Source organism: Dermatophagoides farinae, chromosome 3 (genome assembly GCF_024713945.1).
Source record: "Dermatophagoides farinae isolate YC_2012a chromosome 3, ASM2471394v1, whole genome shotgun sequence".
Taxonomy (NCBI): Eukaryota; Metazoa; Arthropoda; class Arachnida; order Sarcoptiformes; family Pyroglyphidae; genus Dermatophagoides; species Dermatophagoides farinae.
Genome location: NC_134679.1, coordinates 3317108 through 3335182, shown reverse-complemented (window position 1 = coordinate 3335182; position 18075 = coordinate 3317108). Strand labels below are relative to the sequence as shown.

At 28.7% G+C, this 18075-nt stretch overlaps 2 protein-coding genes across 6 annotated transcripts; both read right to left on the bottom strand.

Moving 5' to 3' along the window:
- Positions 1–12: 12 nt before the first annotated feature.
- Positions 13–3388, bottom strand: LOC124494459 (uncharacterized). The gene is made up of 4 exons (XM_047057626.2): positions 3005–3388; positions 2887–2927; positions 1510–1648; positions 13–1449 (listed from the first exon to the last, which is right to left on the bottom strand). The coding sequence occupies exons 1-4, from the start codon at positions 3182–3184 to the stop codon at positions 1282–1284; spliced, it is 528 nt and encodes a 175-aa protein (XP_046913582.1). The 5' UTR covers positions 3185–3388; the 3' UTR covers positions 13–1281.
- A 10419-nt stretch (positions 3389–13807) lies between these two features.
- On the bottom strand, positions 13808–15818 carry LOC142597389 (uncharacterized). 5 transcript variants are annotated; one of them, XM_075729248.1, is made up of 4 exons: positions 15337–15818; positions 15192–15279; positions 14981–15133; positions 13808–14917 (listed from the first exon to the last, which is right to left on the bottom strand). In XM_075729248.1, the coding sequence occupies exons 1-4, from the start codon at positions 15622–15624 to the stop codon at positions 14904–14906; spliced, it is 543 nt and encodes a 180-aa protein (XP_075585363.1). In that variant the 5' UTR covers positions 15625–15818; the 3' UTR covers positions 13808–14903. The 5 variants fall into 5 exon arrangements, with proteins under 5 accessions (XP_075585363.1, XP_075585361.1, XP_075585366.1 ...); XM_075729246.1 differs by having other exon boundaries at positions 14987–15133; XM_075729251.1 differs by having other exon boundaries at positions 15056–15133; positions 15337–15810.
- Between the last annotated feature and the right edge of the window lie 2257 nt (positions 15819–18075).

The following is an 18075-nucleotide window of genomic DNA, read 5'->3' as shown; positions in this document are numbered from 1 at the left end:
TAAATGTATTGGATATATTGTATTTATTTCAATCAAATATAAGTAAAAACAAAAACAAAAATGAAAAACAGTTTTCCATCAAATGAAAATAAAAATTGGAAGAAGAAGAAGAAAAAAAAAACTTTAACAACAATTTCTTTGAACAAAAATAAATGATTGGAAAAAAAGGAAAAGAAAACAATGAACCAGGAAATGATTGAATGATGATGATGATGACAATGACGATGATGATGAGGATTTATATTATGGATCATTAATGTGGATGATGGCAATGAGCATATGAAATGATATATATGTTATTAAGATTGTAAGAGAAGGAATTAGGAGGAGGGGAAAGAAATTAGATGGATAAAAAAAAAATTTTAAAGGCCATATATATTGATAAATAAGGGAAAAAGGGTAATTATAGACTTGTTGACAATTGAAACTTCAGTTATATAGATAGGAGAAGAAGAAGAAGAAGAAGAAGAGTTATAGAAAAAAAACTACATTTGGCAAGGAATAAAAATTTGAATAATTTTTTTTTTGTTTTTGTCTGCTACGTTTGTTTATGGAATGGGAAAGCAAAATTTTTGACACATTTTTTCTGAAACTATTGCACTAGAAATTTTGAGATTCCAATTGGAATCGTATAATGATTTGGAAGAAAATAATTGATAAATACCACAGAATTTGAGATTTTAGATTTGAAATAAAAAAAAGCGGAAGGAGTGTAATTATGATGATCATAATTAATAATTAAGAGGAATTGTTGAACATTTTTTTTTGCTATAAAGACTTGAAAAAATTCGAGGTCACAGGAATAAAGCTGTAGGAAAAAAGGGAATATAAGAAGGAGAAGGAAAAGGAAATAGGAACTTCTTCATCTCCATTCCAATCACTGAAATGAAGACAGAAAAAACATGAGGAAGGAAAGAAGTGAATTTGATTGGGACATAGAGGGGGTGGGAAGAGAAAGATTAGAGGAAAAATTTTGATGCGGCAAAGACATGTGATGTGGTTAATATGAACATTTTTTGATTTGTTGATTTGCGTAATAATTAAGACTCAAATAAACCAGCTATTTGATAGTTGAAATGAAAATGTTGATGATGATGATGATGATTATGATGTTAATGATGATGATGGTGATGGACTATGATATTGATGATGATGATGAGCATGGCAAAAAATGATGATAATGAGCATGAAAGAAAAATAAGAGGTGTTCGTCATTCATTAGTAATGAGCTTGAATATTTTGTGATTGATTCGTTCTGTCAATTAGCAAATGTGGAAATATTTAATATCCACCACCACCACCACCGCCGCAATCACTACCACTCATGCTCATTTTGGGCATTTTGTTCATCATATCGCCCATCATATCTTTTATACCATCCATCATTCCACCCAATTTATCCATGCCGCCCATACCCATATCAGGCATATCTAATGTCAGTTGAATTTTCTGTAATAATTGAAACAAAAGTTTTAAATCAAATAATAAAATCTATCAATAAATGCTTACTTTGCCACCACATCCACCTCCGCAATCATCGCCGCCACCACCGTATCCACCACCACCGCCACCACCGTATCCACCACCACCACCACCACCGTACCCACCGCCACCACCTCCGTAACTATCTCCTCCTTCATCTTTCATTCTGTATGATTGATATTATCGTTGATCGATGCAAAAATATGAAGATTGATGTGAAATATCAAGGAGGTGAAGGTTATGAAATTGGGGAATGGGTAGAATAAATATTGCAACATATGGATAAAAGGATAGGAAAGATGTGATTAAATGGATGTGGTTTGGATGAACGAAAAAATAATAAGTATAATTATAATACCAATTAATTGTTATGGTTGTTCAGACAATGAAAAATAATTAGTTTGTTTTCATTTCGATTAATGATTGATTGATCGATAGAGTTTTTTTTTGGTTAAATGAAATTTTTGAAGTAAGATCAGTAGTAGTAGTAGCAGATGAAGTGGTAGGAGGAATAAGAGGAAGAGGAGGAAATGATCATCCAATGAAGATGGTTATGATTATTGAACGTATCGCAATCAAAATCTTCCTTAACTTGTGAACAAATTATGATGATAGGGGATGCGAGAGAAAAACAAATGAAAAAAAGGATATAATGAAATATGATGATGAGGTTGATGATGAATGATTCATGATAAACACTAATAATGGTTTACTAAATAGAATTTAAATATATGCAATGCGATTAAATGGAAAATTAACGATTTTTTAAAATGATTATATGATCCGGATGTAGATTATATGTTTGATTCCAAGTTTCTTCTTGATGGATGTTTAGTAGTTGGTTTTAATAACCACCTCCCCTCCTCCCATACCATAATCGCCACCACCATGACAACAACCACCACTTTCTTTCATTCTGATTATATCATATATGAGATTTTTTTTGTTCGATAAGAATGATAGATGGTCAAGAGGTAGAGATAGAAGTAAGAATTCGAGAAGGAGTAGAAAACAAGGACAAGAACAAGAAGTAGAAGAACAGGAGTTTGGTTTGGTTGGGTAAATTGTTTTTTTTTTTGGTATGCGAACAATATTCGTAATGAAGTGAAAGAGAGAGAGGGGCACACACACAAGCAAACACACGAATACATGGACGCAATCGTATGGGGATAAATAAACCAACAAAAAAAATATGAGAATAAAAAACAATAACAATTAATAAATAAAACCATCAACCAGATAGAAAAATAAAAAACAAAAAAAATGACCAGATAGATAAGATTAAAGGGGGGTTAAGGATAGATGGGTGGATTCGAAATTTCAAATACGAAAAACAAATTTATTGAATTGCTTCCTAATCAAATCAATCGGCTAAATAAATGAAACAAAACAAAAAAAACTTACGGAATAGGAATTGGAACCGGGATGATCATCTTCTTTTTGCCCTGTAAACAAAAAAAAATGAAAAAAGTTTTAAAAAATGATTCTTAAAGAAAGTGAAAATACATCATCATGTACATACCATCATCATCATCATCATTGGTAACATTTCTTTAAGTTTTTTCATGATCTTCTTCTTTTTACCAGCTTGTACGGAGGTGATGTTATCGGAAATCAATACAAGTTCCAATACAATGATAGCAAGCAAAAATAATCCCGATGCCATACGGGTACGATACGTTGATGATGAGGTTGAAGCCATATTTTTTTGTTGTTTAGATTTTTTTTTTTTGGTTTGGGAAAAAAATTGATGTGAACACAAAAAACGCGAAAATTAAAAAACACTGATACACTAGTGTGACACGAATATGATGATGATGAATGAATGAATGAATTGAACGAATGGTGCCCGAATCATAATGATGGTCAAGTTTTTATATCCAACGAATGATGATTTCATTATCTCTCGGTATGACGAAGAACTTTCTTTTCGAATTTCTCTTCATCTCTCTCTCTCTCTCTCTCTCTTTCTATCGAATTCGGGCACAAAAACTTCATTCGGTAAGTCGAATTTTTTTTTTTCGTTTTCGTGATGATGATCGTCACATCACGCCATCATCATCACCAAAAGGATCATCATTATCATCAACAGAAGAAGAAAAAAAATAGGATTTACCCGACTCTTTTTCCGTTTTTCAGATTCAAAATACAAGACAAGAACTTTTTGTTGTTGTTTTGTTATTCGAGACTCTCAATTTTTCTCTTTTACATTTGCATAGTCTTTTTTCTGATTGTCAGCCGATCATCATCATCATCATTCGGGTCTGATAGGTTCGGGAAATGTTCTAAACGTTGGTGTTATTTGTATGAATTTTTTTTCACTTTTATTTTTCATTTCAATTTTTCAAACAATACATAGAATGAGAAAAAAAAGAGGATGACACTACTATAGTTTTTAGTTTTCGTATGACGTATGAAATTTCAAATCATCTGCTTTCCAAGTGTATGCACGTGTGTGGCCCAAAAGTATTTTACGAAATAACAATAAAAAAAAACAATTTTTTGGCCCGAAAAAAAAACAATTGACCAAAACAAACAGAATGTGAAAGAAGAAAAATTTGACCTCGTAAAAATATATCCGATCAGATAACGTTTCTGATGATGAGCTTTATGAATTAAGTAAGAAAAAAAAATGTTAATAGGGAAATTGTTTCACATTCCAATGAAAATATTTTCAAACCAGGTAGTGAAAGATAAGAAAATGAAAAATGTTTGTTTTGCTTAATAATCGTTCCTTTTTGGATAATTATTGAAAGAATTATCACCATTGTCATTTGTGGTATATAATTATTGTTTAATTTTTTTCTTGTGTAAAATAATAATTTCCTACTTGAATATATGGACCGTCTGAATGAAACCATATCGTTTTGCTAATGATGCATAATCACAAAGGAATGTTGAACTACTTGTTGAAGTTTGAAAATTTACAAACCAGAATTAGGATTTTTTTTCTTTTGCAATTTTTCAACTTGGCGTTGATGGTTAAATGTGGATAGCAATTAATGGAGAAGAAAAAATTTGTAAAATTTAAATTTTCACAAACAAAATTGTTGATGGTAGTTTATATTTCTTTTTCTTGTGAAAAAATTTCAGAAATAACCAACCGTTTTGGATATATATTTGGCTTGTGACGGTATATTATTGTTGCTATGCATATACATCTGGTAAGAATAAAATAAAAATGAAAATAAATTCAAGACAATGTTTATGTTGATGAGCATCTTACTTTTGTTGTGGTTTTCCATCTACAGGTAAAGAGGTAATGAGAAGAAAAAACATTTTTCGATTGGGTTGCATCCGATGGGCATAAATGAATGGCTAATTTCAACCTGAAACAATCATTATCATCATTATCATCATCATCATCATAACCGACACAATGGGAATATGTCATTTTCTCTTGTTCAAGTTGAGATGGGCAAAAAAGCCAACTATTGATATTGTCCATCATGATGTTGATGAAAAATTTAATTAATAAATGAATGAAATACGATGCGCGATTCTCAGAAACATTGCATTGTTGAACATTAATCATCATGAATTTTAAATTTTTTTCTTCATTATTTTTTGATGAATAAAACATATATATATTTTCATCAATATGTGCAATGAAAACCGCATCTGAACAATACAGTGTTTATGAAAATCAAAGCCAACCAAATGAATGATAAACATGACAAATTAAATCAAATGTTAATGAATAATGATGATAAAGGCTACATCTTTATTAGGCAAATGTATAATTTATTACATGATATGATTCATCATAATCAACCTCATCATTCACATCGCACACATCATCATTTATAATCATAATCATCATCATTTCTTATTTTATTATTGTTGTTGTCATTATGTTACAATGTTTGTATTTTATACAACGGGAAGTAAAATAAAAAATGATCAATCTAACAATTTTTTTGTAATTTATTCCAATTGAATCCATTGACCACCAATATATAATATATAAATGTTTTGTGAATTATCATTCAATAAAGAAACAATAATATAGTCTATTCAACTGTAATGAAAACAAAACAAAAATCCGCAAAAAATTGATGAATAAAAATTGAATTAAATGCCAAGGTTTCAACCATTTGATTTGGATTCATATGGCGAAAGATGTTCAAAATGTAAAACAAAACAAAAAAAAACAATTGAAAAATGCGGCCATCATAATCACCACTGTCATCGGTCATCATCATATGAATCGTTCACGGAACCAAAACAAATCGATCAATCAATCAAACAATCAATCAATCAATCAATCGATATCAATATATCGATATTGATACAAGTTCAAACTGATCGAAATATATAAACAATAATAATTCCAACACATTTATCCACAAAAAAAAGTAAAATAAAAAAATCTTGACCAAACAATCGGAACATTTTCATTTTCATTTTTTTTTTTTTCACAAATCAATCTCATCATATAACGATGATCGGAATCTATATAATTATCTCATGGTATATTGAATTGAAAAACGAGATAATCACTTATATGGCCAGCTATACATCAAATACACAAAATGTAGGAAGAAAAAATTTCACCACCCAGACAAAACGGTTTGTGTGTGTGTGTGTGTGTTTTTATCATGAATAGATTCCAACAATGGATCACCTTTGATTCCCCATCTTCATCATCATCATCATCATCAGCCATTGTTAAGTTTATCATCATCATCATCATCATCATCAGCGACATTATCGTTTCATTGAAATTTTTCTGCTCAAACATAGATGAAATATTTATGAGTATGACAATTGGATTGGACAATCTTGGTTATAGCCATTATTCATTATTATTCCTGTTGCTGGCCTATCATAAATACTATTACTATTATCATGATTTTCATCATTTTTGGAATTTAATTTTTTTTTTTTTTTTTTTTTTGGATTAAAAATTTGAATTTTTAATTTATCATTTGAAAACCGTACGCAACAGAAAGAAAGATCTTTATGGATTTATGATGGTTAATGTTCAAGGCTTGGTCAATAATAATTGATATATTCATAACAGGCTGTTTGTGGTTTTTGTCGTGTATCAAAGTCAATTTAATGAAATTTCAATGGCTAAACGATTTGTTCATTTCATGTTTTCAACAATTATATTTCTTACATGAGAACAATCATCATCATCGTTATTTCCAAATTGTAATTGTTTGAGATAAATTTTCCATTTTGAAGAGAATTTTCTTTTCAATTATTCCATCCATGAATAAGATTTATCAACAGTTTGTAGAATAAATAATTTTTTCACATAACACACACTTACACAGCATAAATACATTAGCCGGACATTCAGGATCCCACGCATTATTATAAAATTATAATTAAAAGCTTGCTTATAACTACATTAGATGTTATTTAATTGAAACTATTATCATCATAAATCATCATGATCGCAATAATAATGATAATAATCTACAGATAATAAATTGTATAATACAAATACAATTGTGTTTTCATAAACATGAAGATGGGAATAAAAATGACCACGTCAAGATCAAACAAACAAAAAAAATTTCTGTCCATGATGATTGCTTTCGGAAACTTTTTTTAATTTTATGCTGGTGTTGTAGCGTGATTATGTATCGAACAAATTTAATTAAATTAAATTTTTCTATTTTTCTATATAATTCATCAACATATTTTCAACATTCATCTATGGTTAGCTTCAGTCTTGCGATTTTTATGAATATTGATGTCTAATGGGCAAGTAAGGATTTGACCAGTTAGCATTCGACAAAAATCTATGGTTTGTTTAATCTTTTGTTCTCTTTTTTTTCTTACTTGTAATAAAACCCATATCATAATCATGGTAATAATCATCATTGTTCTTTTTCAAATATTTCAATCAAAAAAAAAATAAAATAAAATGAATGATGACAATATGAATAATAAGAAGAGGTAATTTTTCTCGTTCATTTTCATCTTCATCATCACCATTATCATCACATAAATAAAAAAAAATTGTTGAACAAAATGAATGATGACAAAAAGTTTTCAAGTAGTTTTATTTTTCGTTATCATCATCTTTGTATATACAAATGAAAATGAAAACAACTCATCATTGTGGAACAAAGAATGGAAGTTTATTTGTTTGTTTGATTTTTGTTTTTTTTTCATTCGTTTGGGTTCTTTCTAAAAATAATGTTGAATTTCTTGCTAAACAACTAATAATATCCAAAATACACTATTACTAATGATGAAAAAAGAAAACAAAAAAAGTTTCAGAACTTTTCAATTCAATGTGATTCATTCATTTATTTTTTGAATATATTTTTTTTATATAGTGGAAAAAAATACCTTTTTCTTTCCAGTATGGTTCAATTGACAATTGATGTAGATAAATTTATACCCATACATACACAATTGATGGAATACTCTTAATCTGTGTATATATCTGGGTTATTTTTTTTTTTGTTTTTGTTTCTCTAAAGATTCTTCAACTAGAGATAAAAATTATGATTTTTTTATTTTATTTTATGTCCTCGTCATATCAAATGTTTTTATGGTCCAAAAATACAGCCGACCGCTGATCACATCACATCATCATTGAAAAAAAAATCTTTTCATTGTGAAAGTTTGAATGAATGAATGAATGAATGGAGAAAAAAAAATATTGAAAACAAAACCAAAAAATGAAAATTTTTTACATGAGAAATTCTCCAACGATATTTCCCATACATACACACAAAAAAATCTTGGAAAAAAAATCATTTAAATCTTCCTATGTAGATTGTATGGTTCTATAGATCAATATCGGAAAATTTCAAATCGTTTTTTGTTTTCACTTTGCATTATGCTTTTTCTTCTTTTTTTTATCATAATCTTTCTTTCAGAGACACATTAGTTTAAATTTCACATCAATTTTTTTTAAAATTCCTATTCTACTTCCGTTTTGGATCATTGTAGTTATTATTATTATTTGTTTGAAATAAATAATGAAAAAAAACAGAAAATAATCTTCGTGGTATGAAAATGTCAAAAAAAAAAAAAAAAAAAAAACAATGAACGGTTTAGATTTGCACCGAAAGATATTAAATAAATTTTTTTTTCTCCTCAATCATCGTTATAACTATGATGAATAAATTTTTCAATTTTTTTCCCGTTTGTCCATCGTTTACTTTTAACATACAGGTGTGAATCTTGGTATTTAAAGTGAAAAATTGAAGAAATTTCACAAGAAAAATGATGAAAAATGAATCAAAGTGAATGCGTTTGTTTTTGTTGTTGTTGTTTTCCTTCTAATTGAAATTTATTGATGATGATGAATACCAGTGCCATCGATTTGTTTTTCTCCGGTTTTTTTTTTTTTTTTGATTTGGTACACACAAAAAAATACAAGAAAAAATGGAACTTTTTTGGCTTGTTGTTGTATTTCCAAAGACGGTTTTAAAACCATCATCATCATATTATCATCAAATGGATGGAACTTTTTTTTTCCTTTTTAAACATCGAAATCATCAAATATTGGCTTGTGCTCAATTTTTTTATTTTTTCACTGTATAATACTGTATTCAATGTATGAGCCACTATAATCATTTGACCGAATATCCAATGAATGAATGGATGTATTTTGATCGATACAGAAAAAAACTACCTGTATTTTTTGTTTTCTTTACACACCCAGGTCGGTCATCGTTTAACAATGTTCTGTAATACTAAGAAAACAACGAGTCTGGTATCTGTTGTATCGATAATGATGATGATGATGATGATGATGATCAACAACCAACGAGAAAAAAAAATCTGAAAATCAAAATTTGGCTGTTAAATTTATATATTTTTTTTTCTTGTTTTGAATAAAAAAAAACTTTCGATTGTATGATTTACAAAACAATCGAAAGTTTTCATTGTGTTCATTCAACCATCCAATTCATTCGAATGAAACGATCTTGTGACGATGATGGTATTCATGAATTTTTTTTTCTCCCTCATCATTGTTGATCGATTAGTTTTGGTCAAAATTATAAATTGGTAACGCCATCACCATCACCATCATCATCATGAATTTGTTGAAGATTGAGAAAATAGCAAAAAATAAAAAACAACAGGAATTTTTTTTTTTTTTTTGAATTGAATTTGAATTCATTTGTATGGATTGATTGATAATGATTACTGTTGTAGAGTATATTCAGCAAACCATATATACGTACAATAATAATCATGCCTTTCCAATCAAATCAATCTAATATTAACGATTTGATTGGGTTCAAATAAATTCAATTGATGACGATTATTTTTATGTTGATGATAATGATGATGATGTGCAGATATTTTTTTTCAATCATCATACAATAATAGAAAATCCGAATCGGATAGAGACATCTTTTTTTTATGATCAGGATTGGAAATTGGAATTCGAATTGAATATAAAAAAAAAAATTTCATGAAAATCAAATCAAAAAAAAAGATATGCATCGAGATCCAAATCATCTGATTGGGGTATATAAATAAGTATGGGTTTTGGTTAAAAATTATGACTGTTTTCAATCATCAAACATTGATGGTTTATTTGTCATAACGGTTGAAAAATGGAGAAAAAAATTCATTTTTTTTTGGTCATTTCGTTTCTCTTTTCTGCTCCATTCTTAATCGGCTACGGAAGTCGGAGATTGTCAATCGATTTCTTTTAATCAACAACAACAACAACAAAAAATGTTTGATTACAATTATGATGATGATGAATCTTTAAACAACAACAACAACAACAATGACAATAAATGGTTTCATTCAAAGACCAATTTCACTATTTTATTTTATTTTTTTTTCTCTTGATATTTTAAAACGTATTGTTTCCTTACAACAATGGTAATGATTACAATTCTTTTCCTATCACACATAACTGTCGTTGATTTGTTGTACGGAAAATGATAATCAAACCAATTGATCTCTATTTTATTGCTGTGAAATAAAGGTGATTACATTGATAACTAACTGAGAAAATAAGCTATCTGGATCATCATCATCATCATCATCATTGGACATTATCCACATGATCAAGAAAAAAAAATTGATTTTATTTTTTGTTTTGTTTTGTTTACAGAAAGTTCGAGTTCAACAATTGTATATAAACTAATGAAACAACAATAGTAGACAACATCAGAAACCGAGGTTCTTTATTTTTCAAACGAATATTTGAACTTATTCTCTTTGTTTTTTTTTTGTTGTCCAATTTAAATCCATTGTTTAATTCACATTTAACATTGTCAAGTGAATAAATTTTTTTTTTTTTTGCATAAAAAAATTTCCATGTAAATAAACACATGTAATTTCATTAAATTATTTGGGATTTTTTTTTTTTTTTTTTTTTGATTTAGACAAACAAACAAACACACACGCAAACACAACTACTATAATATTGACCATATATCTCCATTCATTTCAATTATTCACACACACACCGAACAGTTTATTTTCGCAAAAGTGGGAAAAAAAATAAAATGGGAAAAAAAATAATTTTCTTCAGCTTCCGCCTTTCCGGAAACAACCTCGAAACAAATAAAGAAAAAAAATATTATCATGACGATTGTGTGATCATCACACAATCATCATCACGGCAATTTCGGCTCATCATCATCATCATCATCATCATCGTTATTGTTGTTTTCTATTCGAATATTGTTGATGTTGGTCACAATCAGTGTTCGTGGTCGTGGCCATCATCATCATCGTCATCATCATCATTTTCATTTTTAATTCTCATGTGTGTGTGTGTCCAATCCTGGCAGTTGATTTTGATTTTTTCATTGTTTTTATTTCAATCAATGAAAAATTGTCAGAAGACAAGAAAAAAAAAATTAAACAAAAATAAAAAAATTCCAATATTACTTGAAATGAATTATTATTATTTTGAATTTGATGATTACATATATAGTGAAAAAAAATGGAAAAAAATATGAAAAAATCCTCAAAAAGTTCACCATTGATTATTATAACAATAATCGATCGATTTTGATTATTACGATTAGAGAAAACATCACTATAGTAGAAAAAAAAGATCAATTATTTTGATTGATTCGACCGGAAGATTCATCATCATCATCATCATTTTTATCCTTTTTCATCACTAAACAACGACAAACAACAACAAAATCAAAAGAAAAAAACAAAATTATAGTTCAAGTTTGATTATCCGATTTGGCCGTGAAATAATCCATTTTTATTTGCAATTGTAACCATTATTATTATTATTATCAATATTAACAATTGGAATTAGCCATTATCATCACAATCCGGAACAATTCATTTATTCAAAAAAAAAACATGACAATGAATTTAAGAAGAAAATTTTACATGAATAAAAATTCACTTCCTATGCAATGTTTGAATGTTTTGTTGACCCAAAATTTAAATTTTTTTATTATTATTATTATTATTGACAATGATCATTATGAAAAGAATTGGCCCAAAAAACCAATGATGCTTACAATCACTATATTCTTGTAGTGTATCTTGTATTGTTTGCAGGAAATAAATTTTAAATAAGATCAAGATCGAAATTATTTTGACCTGATCACATTTTTTAATATGTGTAATAATACTATGGACAAAGTCATTGTCAAATTTATTTACTTGTCATTTAGTTACCGTTGTTGTTCCATTGTCCAAATGATTTATGTATTTTTTCATTTTTTTTGTTGTTGTTGTTGTTGTTATGATTGTGTCTGTATACCTGTTATACATACACTATCGGATTACAATCATCATGAAGATTATTATCTGATTAGAACGATAAAGAAAAATCTAAATCTTTTCAGTAGTAGTATTAAATAATATATAATAAATATATAAACAACACATTGAACAACAAATAAAGGTGGAAACAAAAATCAAATGTAAAGGAAATGAAAACAAACTCACGTGTACGAAATAGATTCATTGATAATCGAAATGATGATCATCATTATATTGATTATTATTATTTATTCAAAAACATATATCCGTATATGCATGGATAGATCATCATACACATACATCGATCAATAGCATGTGTGTCCATCAAATATTATATATGTTATATGTAAATTATAATAGGATTATCATCACGAGAAATAATGATAATTGTTTTTTTTTTTTTTTTTTGGTTATTACAACTCGTGTGTTTCATCATCATTCATCGGGTATTTGCATCATGCAAAATATTACCACAATAAATGATAATTGTTCAATCATTTGATTGGCTGATAATTCATAATTCATTCATCGATATTTTTTTTTCTTTATTTCTTCTCTTTTGTTTTGTTTATTTTATTTATTTATTTATTATTGTTATATGAAAAATGTTTGCAAATTACGAATAAATCTTACATACATACACAATGGTATTTCAACAGATCAATAATAATGATGATGATGATGATGATGATGAATCGTCGAGGAAATTGAGTTTTTTTTCTTCTTCTTCTTTCAGTTTGGTCATATGTATGATGATGATCATCATCATCATATGTCGACCAATGGCATTTGGTCATATAGCTCATCATCATCATCATATTTTTCGGGATTGTTCTCGTAGAAACGGGATAGATCTATACAGAAAAAAAAGAAAGAGAACGAAAGTCGTATCATTCCCCAAGAATGAAAATATCAAAGAAAATTGGCCAATTTTCGGATTTTTTTTTATTTCTCGAAATGCAATGGAAAAATAAAATCGTATTTGGCCTAGACTTGAATCGTTTTTGTTGGCCATCAACAAACACACACACACATATATATGTACACTTTCATTCAAACAAACAAACCACCAAACAATCAAAAAAAAACGAATAAAGGCATGAAATATTGAAAAAAATGAATGAATAAGGTGAAGAACAAACGGATAACGAACGGAAAATCTCTTCCGTTATTTCATCATACATTTTTTGTTGGAATAAATGGAAGGACAAGACAAGCAAGTAAAACTGAAATGAAATGGCCGATTGGCTAGTTTGTAGATGACTGACATGTAGATGGACATCTTTTTTTCTGTTGCCATTATAATAACAATAATATCTGACAGTCGAATAACGACGGAAACAATAAAAAAAATGCACTCAAACTATAAACAAAGTCAATAATCAGAAATGATAAGGGTTTCGAGGATAGTCAATCATTCATCGAACTTTGATGACTTAGCGGACATTTCAGTTGTTCATTTTGATCAGTTCTAATCAAAAGAATTAAAACCACAAAACAATTATCAAATAAATCAATCGATAATAAGAACAATGATGATGAATGCATAAAAATCGATTTGAATTCGAACAAAAGAGTTTGTGTGTGATGGATTTAACGCCATCTATAATCGAGGATAAGAAACTTAATTTTAAACTTTTTTTTTAAATTTTCGTCTCTTTAATCAAATGATATATACTAAAATTTAAATATAAAAAAATGAAATATTCATCATATAAATTTAAAATTCAAAGAAATATTAAAATTTTCAAAAAAAAGAAATACATAAACAACAGAGGAATAAATGATATGGCACGGGAATGAACTGAGGAAATCGAATGAGATTTGGACAAAAATTGGGACTATTTTAGCCAATGAAAAAAAATGTAATCGCAGATCAATTTGGATTAAAAATAATGATGTGATAGAGGCAAAAGAAATTCTTGTTTTGGATAAAAAAAATGAATGAGGGGTGTTTTGGAAAATTGAAAATCTTGGAAATGGCTATACTATTGGGAAGGAGAAATAGAATGGGTAAGGGTAGAAATCGTAAAAAGTCGTAAATATAGTTTTTTTTTTGTTAACAAAGAAGGTTGAGTTTGGTTGAATGAAAGATTTAGACAGTTTTCTATTTTTTTCAAGCTAAACAATATGGGGATGGAATATTGGTTGGAAAGAGAAATTTTGTTTTGATCATAGATTGATTTGATGAATGGAATACAAAAATGGGATGAAAATGAATCGGGTTGGGAAAAATAAAGATGAGGACATTAAGAATATTTGGACAATTTGACAATGATGATAAAAATCGAGAAAAAAATTGATGGTAAAAAAATGAAATGAGAACAATGAGAATGAATGATGAGCAATATATTATGATGACAAAAAGACATTGAGATTTTTTATATTCAAAGCAATGAGGAAGGGGTGGGATGCACGATAAACAAACAAACAAAAAATGATAAACAGTAACAAATGATGATGATTATGATGAGGATGAGTGATGAAAATGATAATAACGAAGACAGAAGTAACGAATAAGCATAATAAATTCTTGCGCACAAACAAACAAACAAAACAAAAAAAAATTCTGAGGTTTTTTTTCCAGATTGCAATCATGATAATAAATATGGATTTGATGCAATTTAAGTAAACATATATAGTTGATTCATATAACAAAATCTGAAACGGATGATCCAGCCATCGTTTTTTATTTCGTAGTTTTTTTAGAAATCATTTTCACAATTTCAGCCTCAATATCCGCCACCTAGTGTCAGAAAATCAAATGATGAAACTTTAAAATTTTATTCAATGAACAAAATATAATTACCACCACCATTATAGCCGCCATTTTCACCACCACCATTACCCCCATATCCATTATTACCTCCATATCCACCATTACCTCCATATCCACCATTGCCGTTATTGCCACCATAACCGATGTCCCCACCCCCTCCGTTATAACCACCACCTGAATTGCCTGCAAATTCATTTTTATTGTTCATATATATTACATATAAAAATGAATTTTCACTTACAATTTCCACCGCCACCACCACCAAAACCACCGCCGTAACCACCTCCACCAAATCCACCACCGCCGTAACCGCCCGAATATCCACCTCCCTGTGATAAAATCAAACCTTAATTTAGATTTTGGATTAGTTATTATACACAACTTACGTATTCAGGACATGGATATGTTGGTTCCTTTTTGACGATAGGCAAAGGAACGGGAAGTGGTACAGGCAATGGAATAATCTTCTTTTTCGTTTTTAAATATGTCAACAATGTTAATATTGGTGAAATTTTTTTCAGGATTTTTTTAGCTTTCAATTTTTTAAATGCTTGGGCTTCGTTCACTTGAAAGCTTAACAAAAGGAATGATTCCAATACGATCAATGTGAGCAACAATAAACCTGGTGACATGAAACACCTTAATGGTGTGATGGCCATATTTCTGGTCAACATTATAAAATTTTTCAAAGATGGTGATGATGATGATGATGATGGCAAATGGAACAATTATGAAAAACGAAATATGACGACAAACGATCAAAATGTGATTTGGTCGGAATATGATTTGTCCATTCGAATGAAACGATCATTTTATACTCAAATTTGTGGTCATCTACAAATCCATAAACATTCATTGTAAAAATTATCTTTACCATATGAATCGGGAGTGTTGCAAAAAAAAGGTAGCGAACAATGAAAAAGAACAATTAAAAAAATGAAACAAAAGAGAAACAGATCCACACCAACATCATCACACTTTGGGTAAAAAGCATGTGAAATTATGTAAAAAATGAAATTGAAAACAAAATGAAAATTCAGGTTACCTTGCTCCTCATCATCTCTTTTTTTTAAGAGTTCAACTAAATCAGATGAAAATATCCCGGCGAGATAAAAAAAAATTCAAATGATGATGATGATGATGATGAGAGAAAAAATCGTTTATTTTTTTTTCTTCTGTTCGTTTAAACAAAAGTCTGTCAAGATGATCGAAGATGTCTCAATAGTGTGAAAACGTTTGATCAAAAAAAAAAAAAAAAAAAAAAAAAACATCCACAAATCAATATAAAGCTTTGTGTAGAACAAATAACAATGACATACAAGACTCACTTGTCGGGTTTTTATTCGAATTTTTAATTTCTAACAAACGATGTGAAAATTAGAGAAAAACACACACACAAATTCGACGAATTTTCGCGGGTAAGTGAGTTTGGACAATCTGGACATAACCACCAGAACAATATTATTATCAATCGAATAAAATTACAATGATGAATTATGTATATATGAATGGACAAACAAGAGATTTTTTTCTGATAAATTGATCCATCCATTCGGTTCATTATTATTAAAATTTTCAAATTTCTTTTTGTTTTAAGTGGTTGTTTTTTTTTCTTGTTCATGCGGTTACAAGTGGTGAAATATTCAAGTGGATTATATAGACAATGTTTGGCAGGTAAAATGGAGAGGAGATGATAATTTGCGACCAAATTATTCGTTGATGATGATGATGATGATGATGATAAAGGCAGCGTAGGTGCTTGACAAAAAAAAATATTAAATCAAAAATAAATAAATAAATAAATCAGTCACTAACTCAAAAACTAAACCAAATGTTTACCGATGACAAAAGGAAAATTATTTAAATGAATAATAAAGAAAAAAAGATTTCGAGCGTCCGGTCAGATTGTTGTCATCATGAAAAAAAAAATTTACTTCCCGAAATCATTTCATTTCGAGGTAAATTCGATCATCCACTTGTTGATCTTTGTTCTGAGCTATTCATCATCATCATCGCCACATTTATGTCAATCATAACCGAGTTTCAAGATGCAATAGGTTTCCTTGTTGATGTTATTGATCGATCATACTTCCTGGGGAATAATTCGGTATATACTATTCGTTCACAAACACATAGACAACATTGGTTGTTTTTGTTTTTCTTTTCATTGGCGCCGGTAATTCGTTTTTTTTCATTCAATCAAAAATTTGACAAATTTTTGATTTAAAAATTTATTTTTTCTTTAATCTTCAATCACCGGCACATCAAAACGATTAATCTTTTTTTTCTCTGATGATTGAACACATTGATTGAGACAAAAAAAAATACATAACATGGATTATAAACAGTAACCAATCACAATTTCAACAACAATGTCCTTCTAGAAAACATTCAAATTGATCAACTATTTTATATAAATCAAATCCGGTACGGTCTTATGTTTGTGTGTGTGTGTGGCTTATCGATATCAAGCTGTGAGATACAAACATTTGTCCGATTTGTTTCGGAAGAAACAAAAAAAAAAGTAAAAACTAAATGATTTCAATCCAAAGGAAATTTTCATTCACTTCTGGATCGATGATTGTGTCAAAATGTGATGATCTATGATGTTGATAATGATTAGTATTTCCTGGTATGTGCCAGTGTTTGTATATGTTGTCTGTATTGATTGAGAAATTCATGGCTTTGTTGAACAACCCATAATATTCAAAGTTTAGTTTCCTTGTACATAATTGTAAATATTGTCAGCCGATTCCAATCAGGAATTGTCCGATTGATATTAGAGTGAGGTTGATAAAGGAAATTTTTTTTCTATAATTAAATGAAATGTATCATGTATGATAATAATAATCCACTGTGGTCACTACACCACAATATTTACACCAACATTGTTTTGAAATGATTTTGCTTACCATATATTGATTATTCGTATGATTATTTAATTTGTTATCTGTAATTGCCGTTGGACACGTATTGTTCAGTCTGGAACGAAAATGGACATCAATGAACTCAGTCAAATTTTTTAAATTAAAAATAACATGAATTACATGTAATGCAAGCCTGATAAGCCGAATATGGATTGATGATTACACTAATATTTGTTCTGTGAAGGTTTAAAATTTATC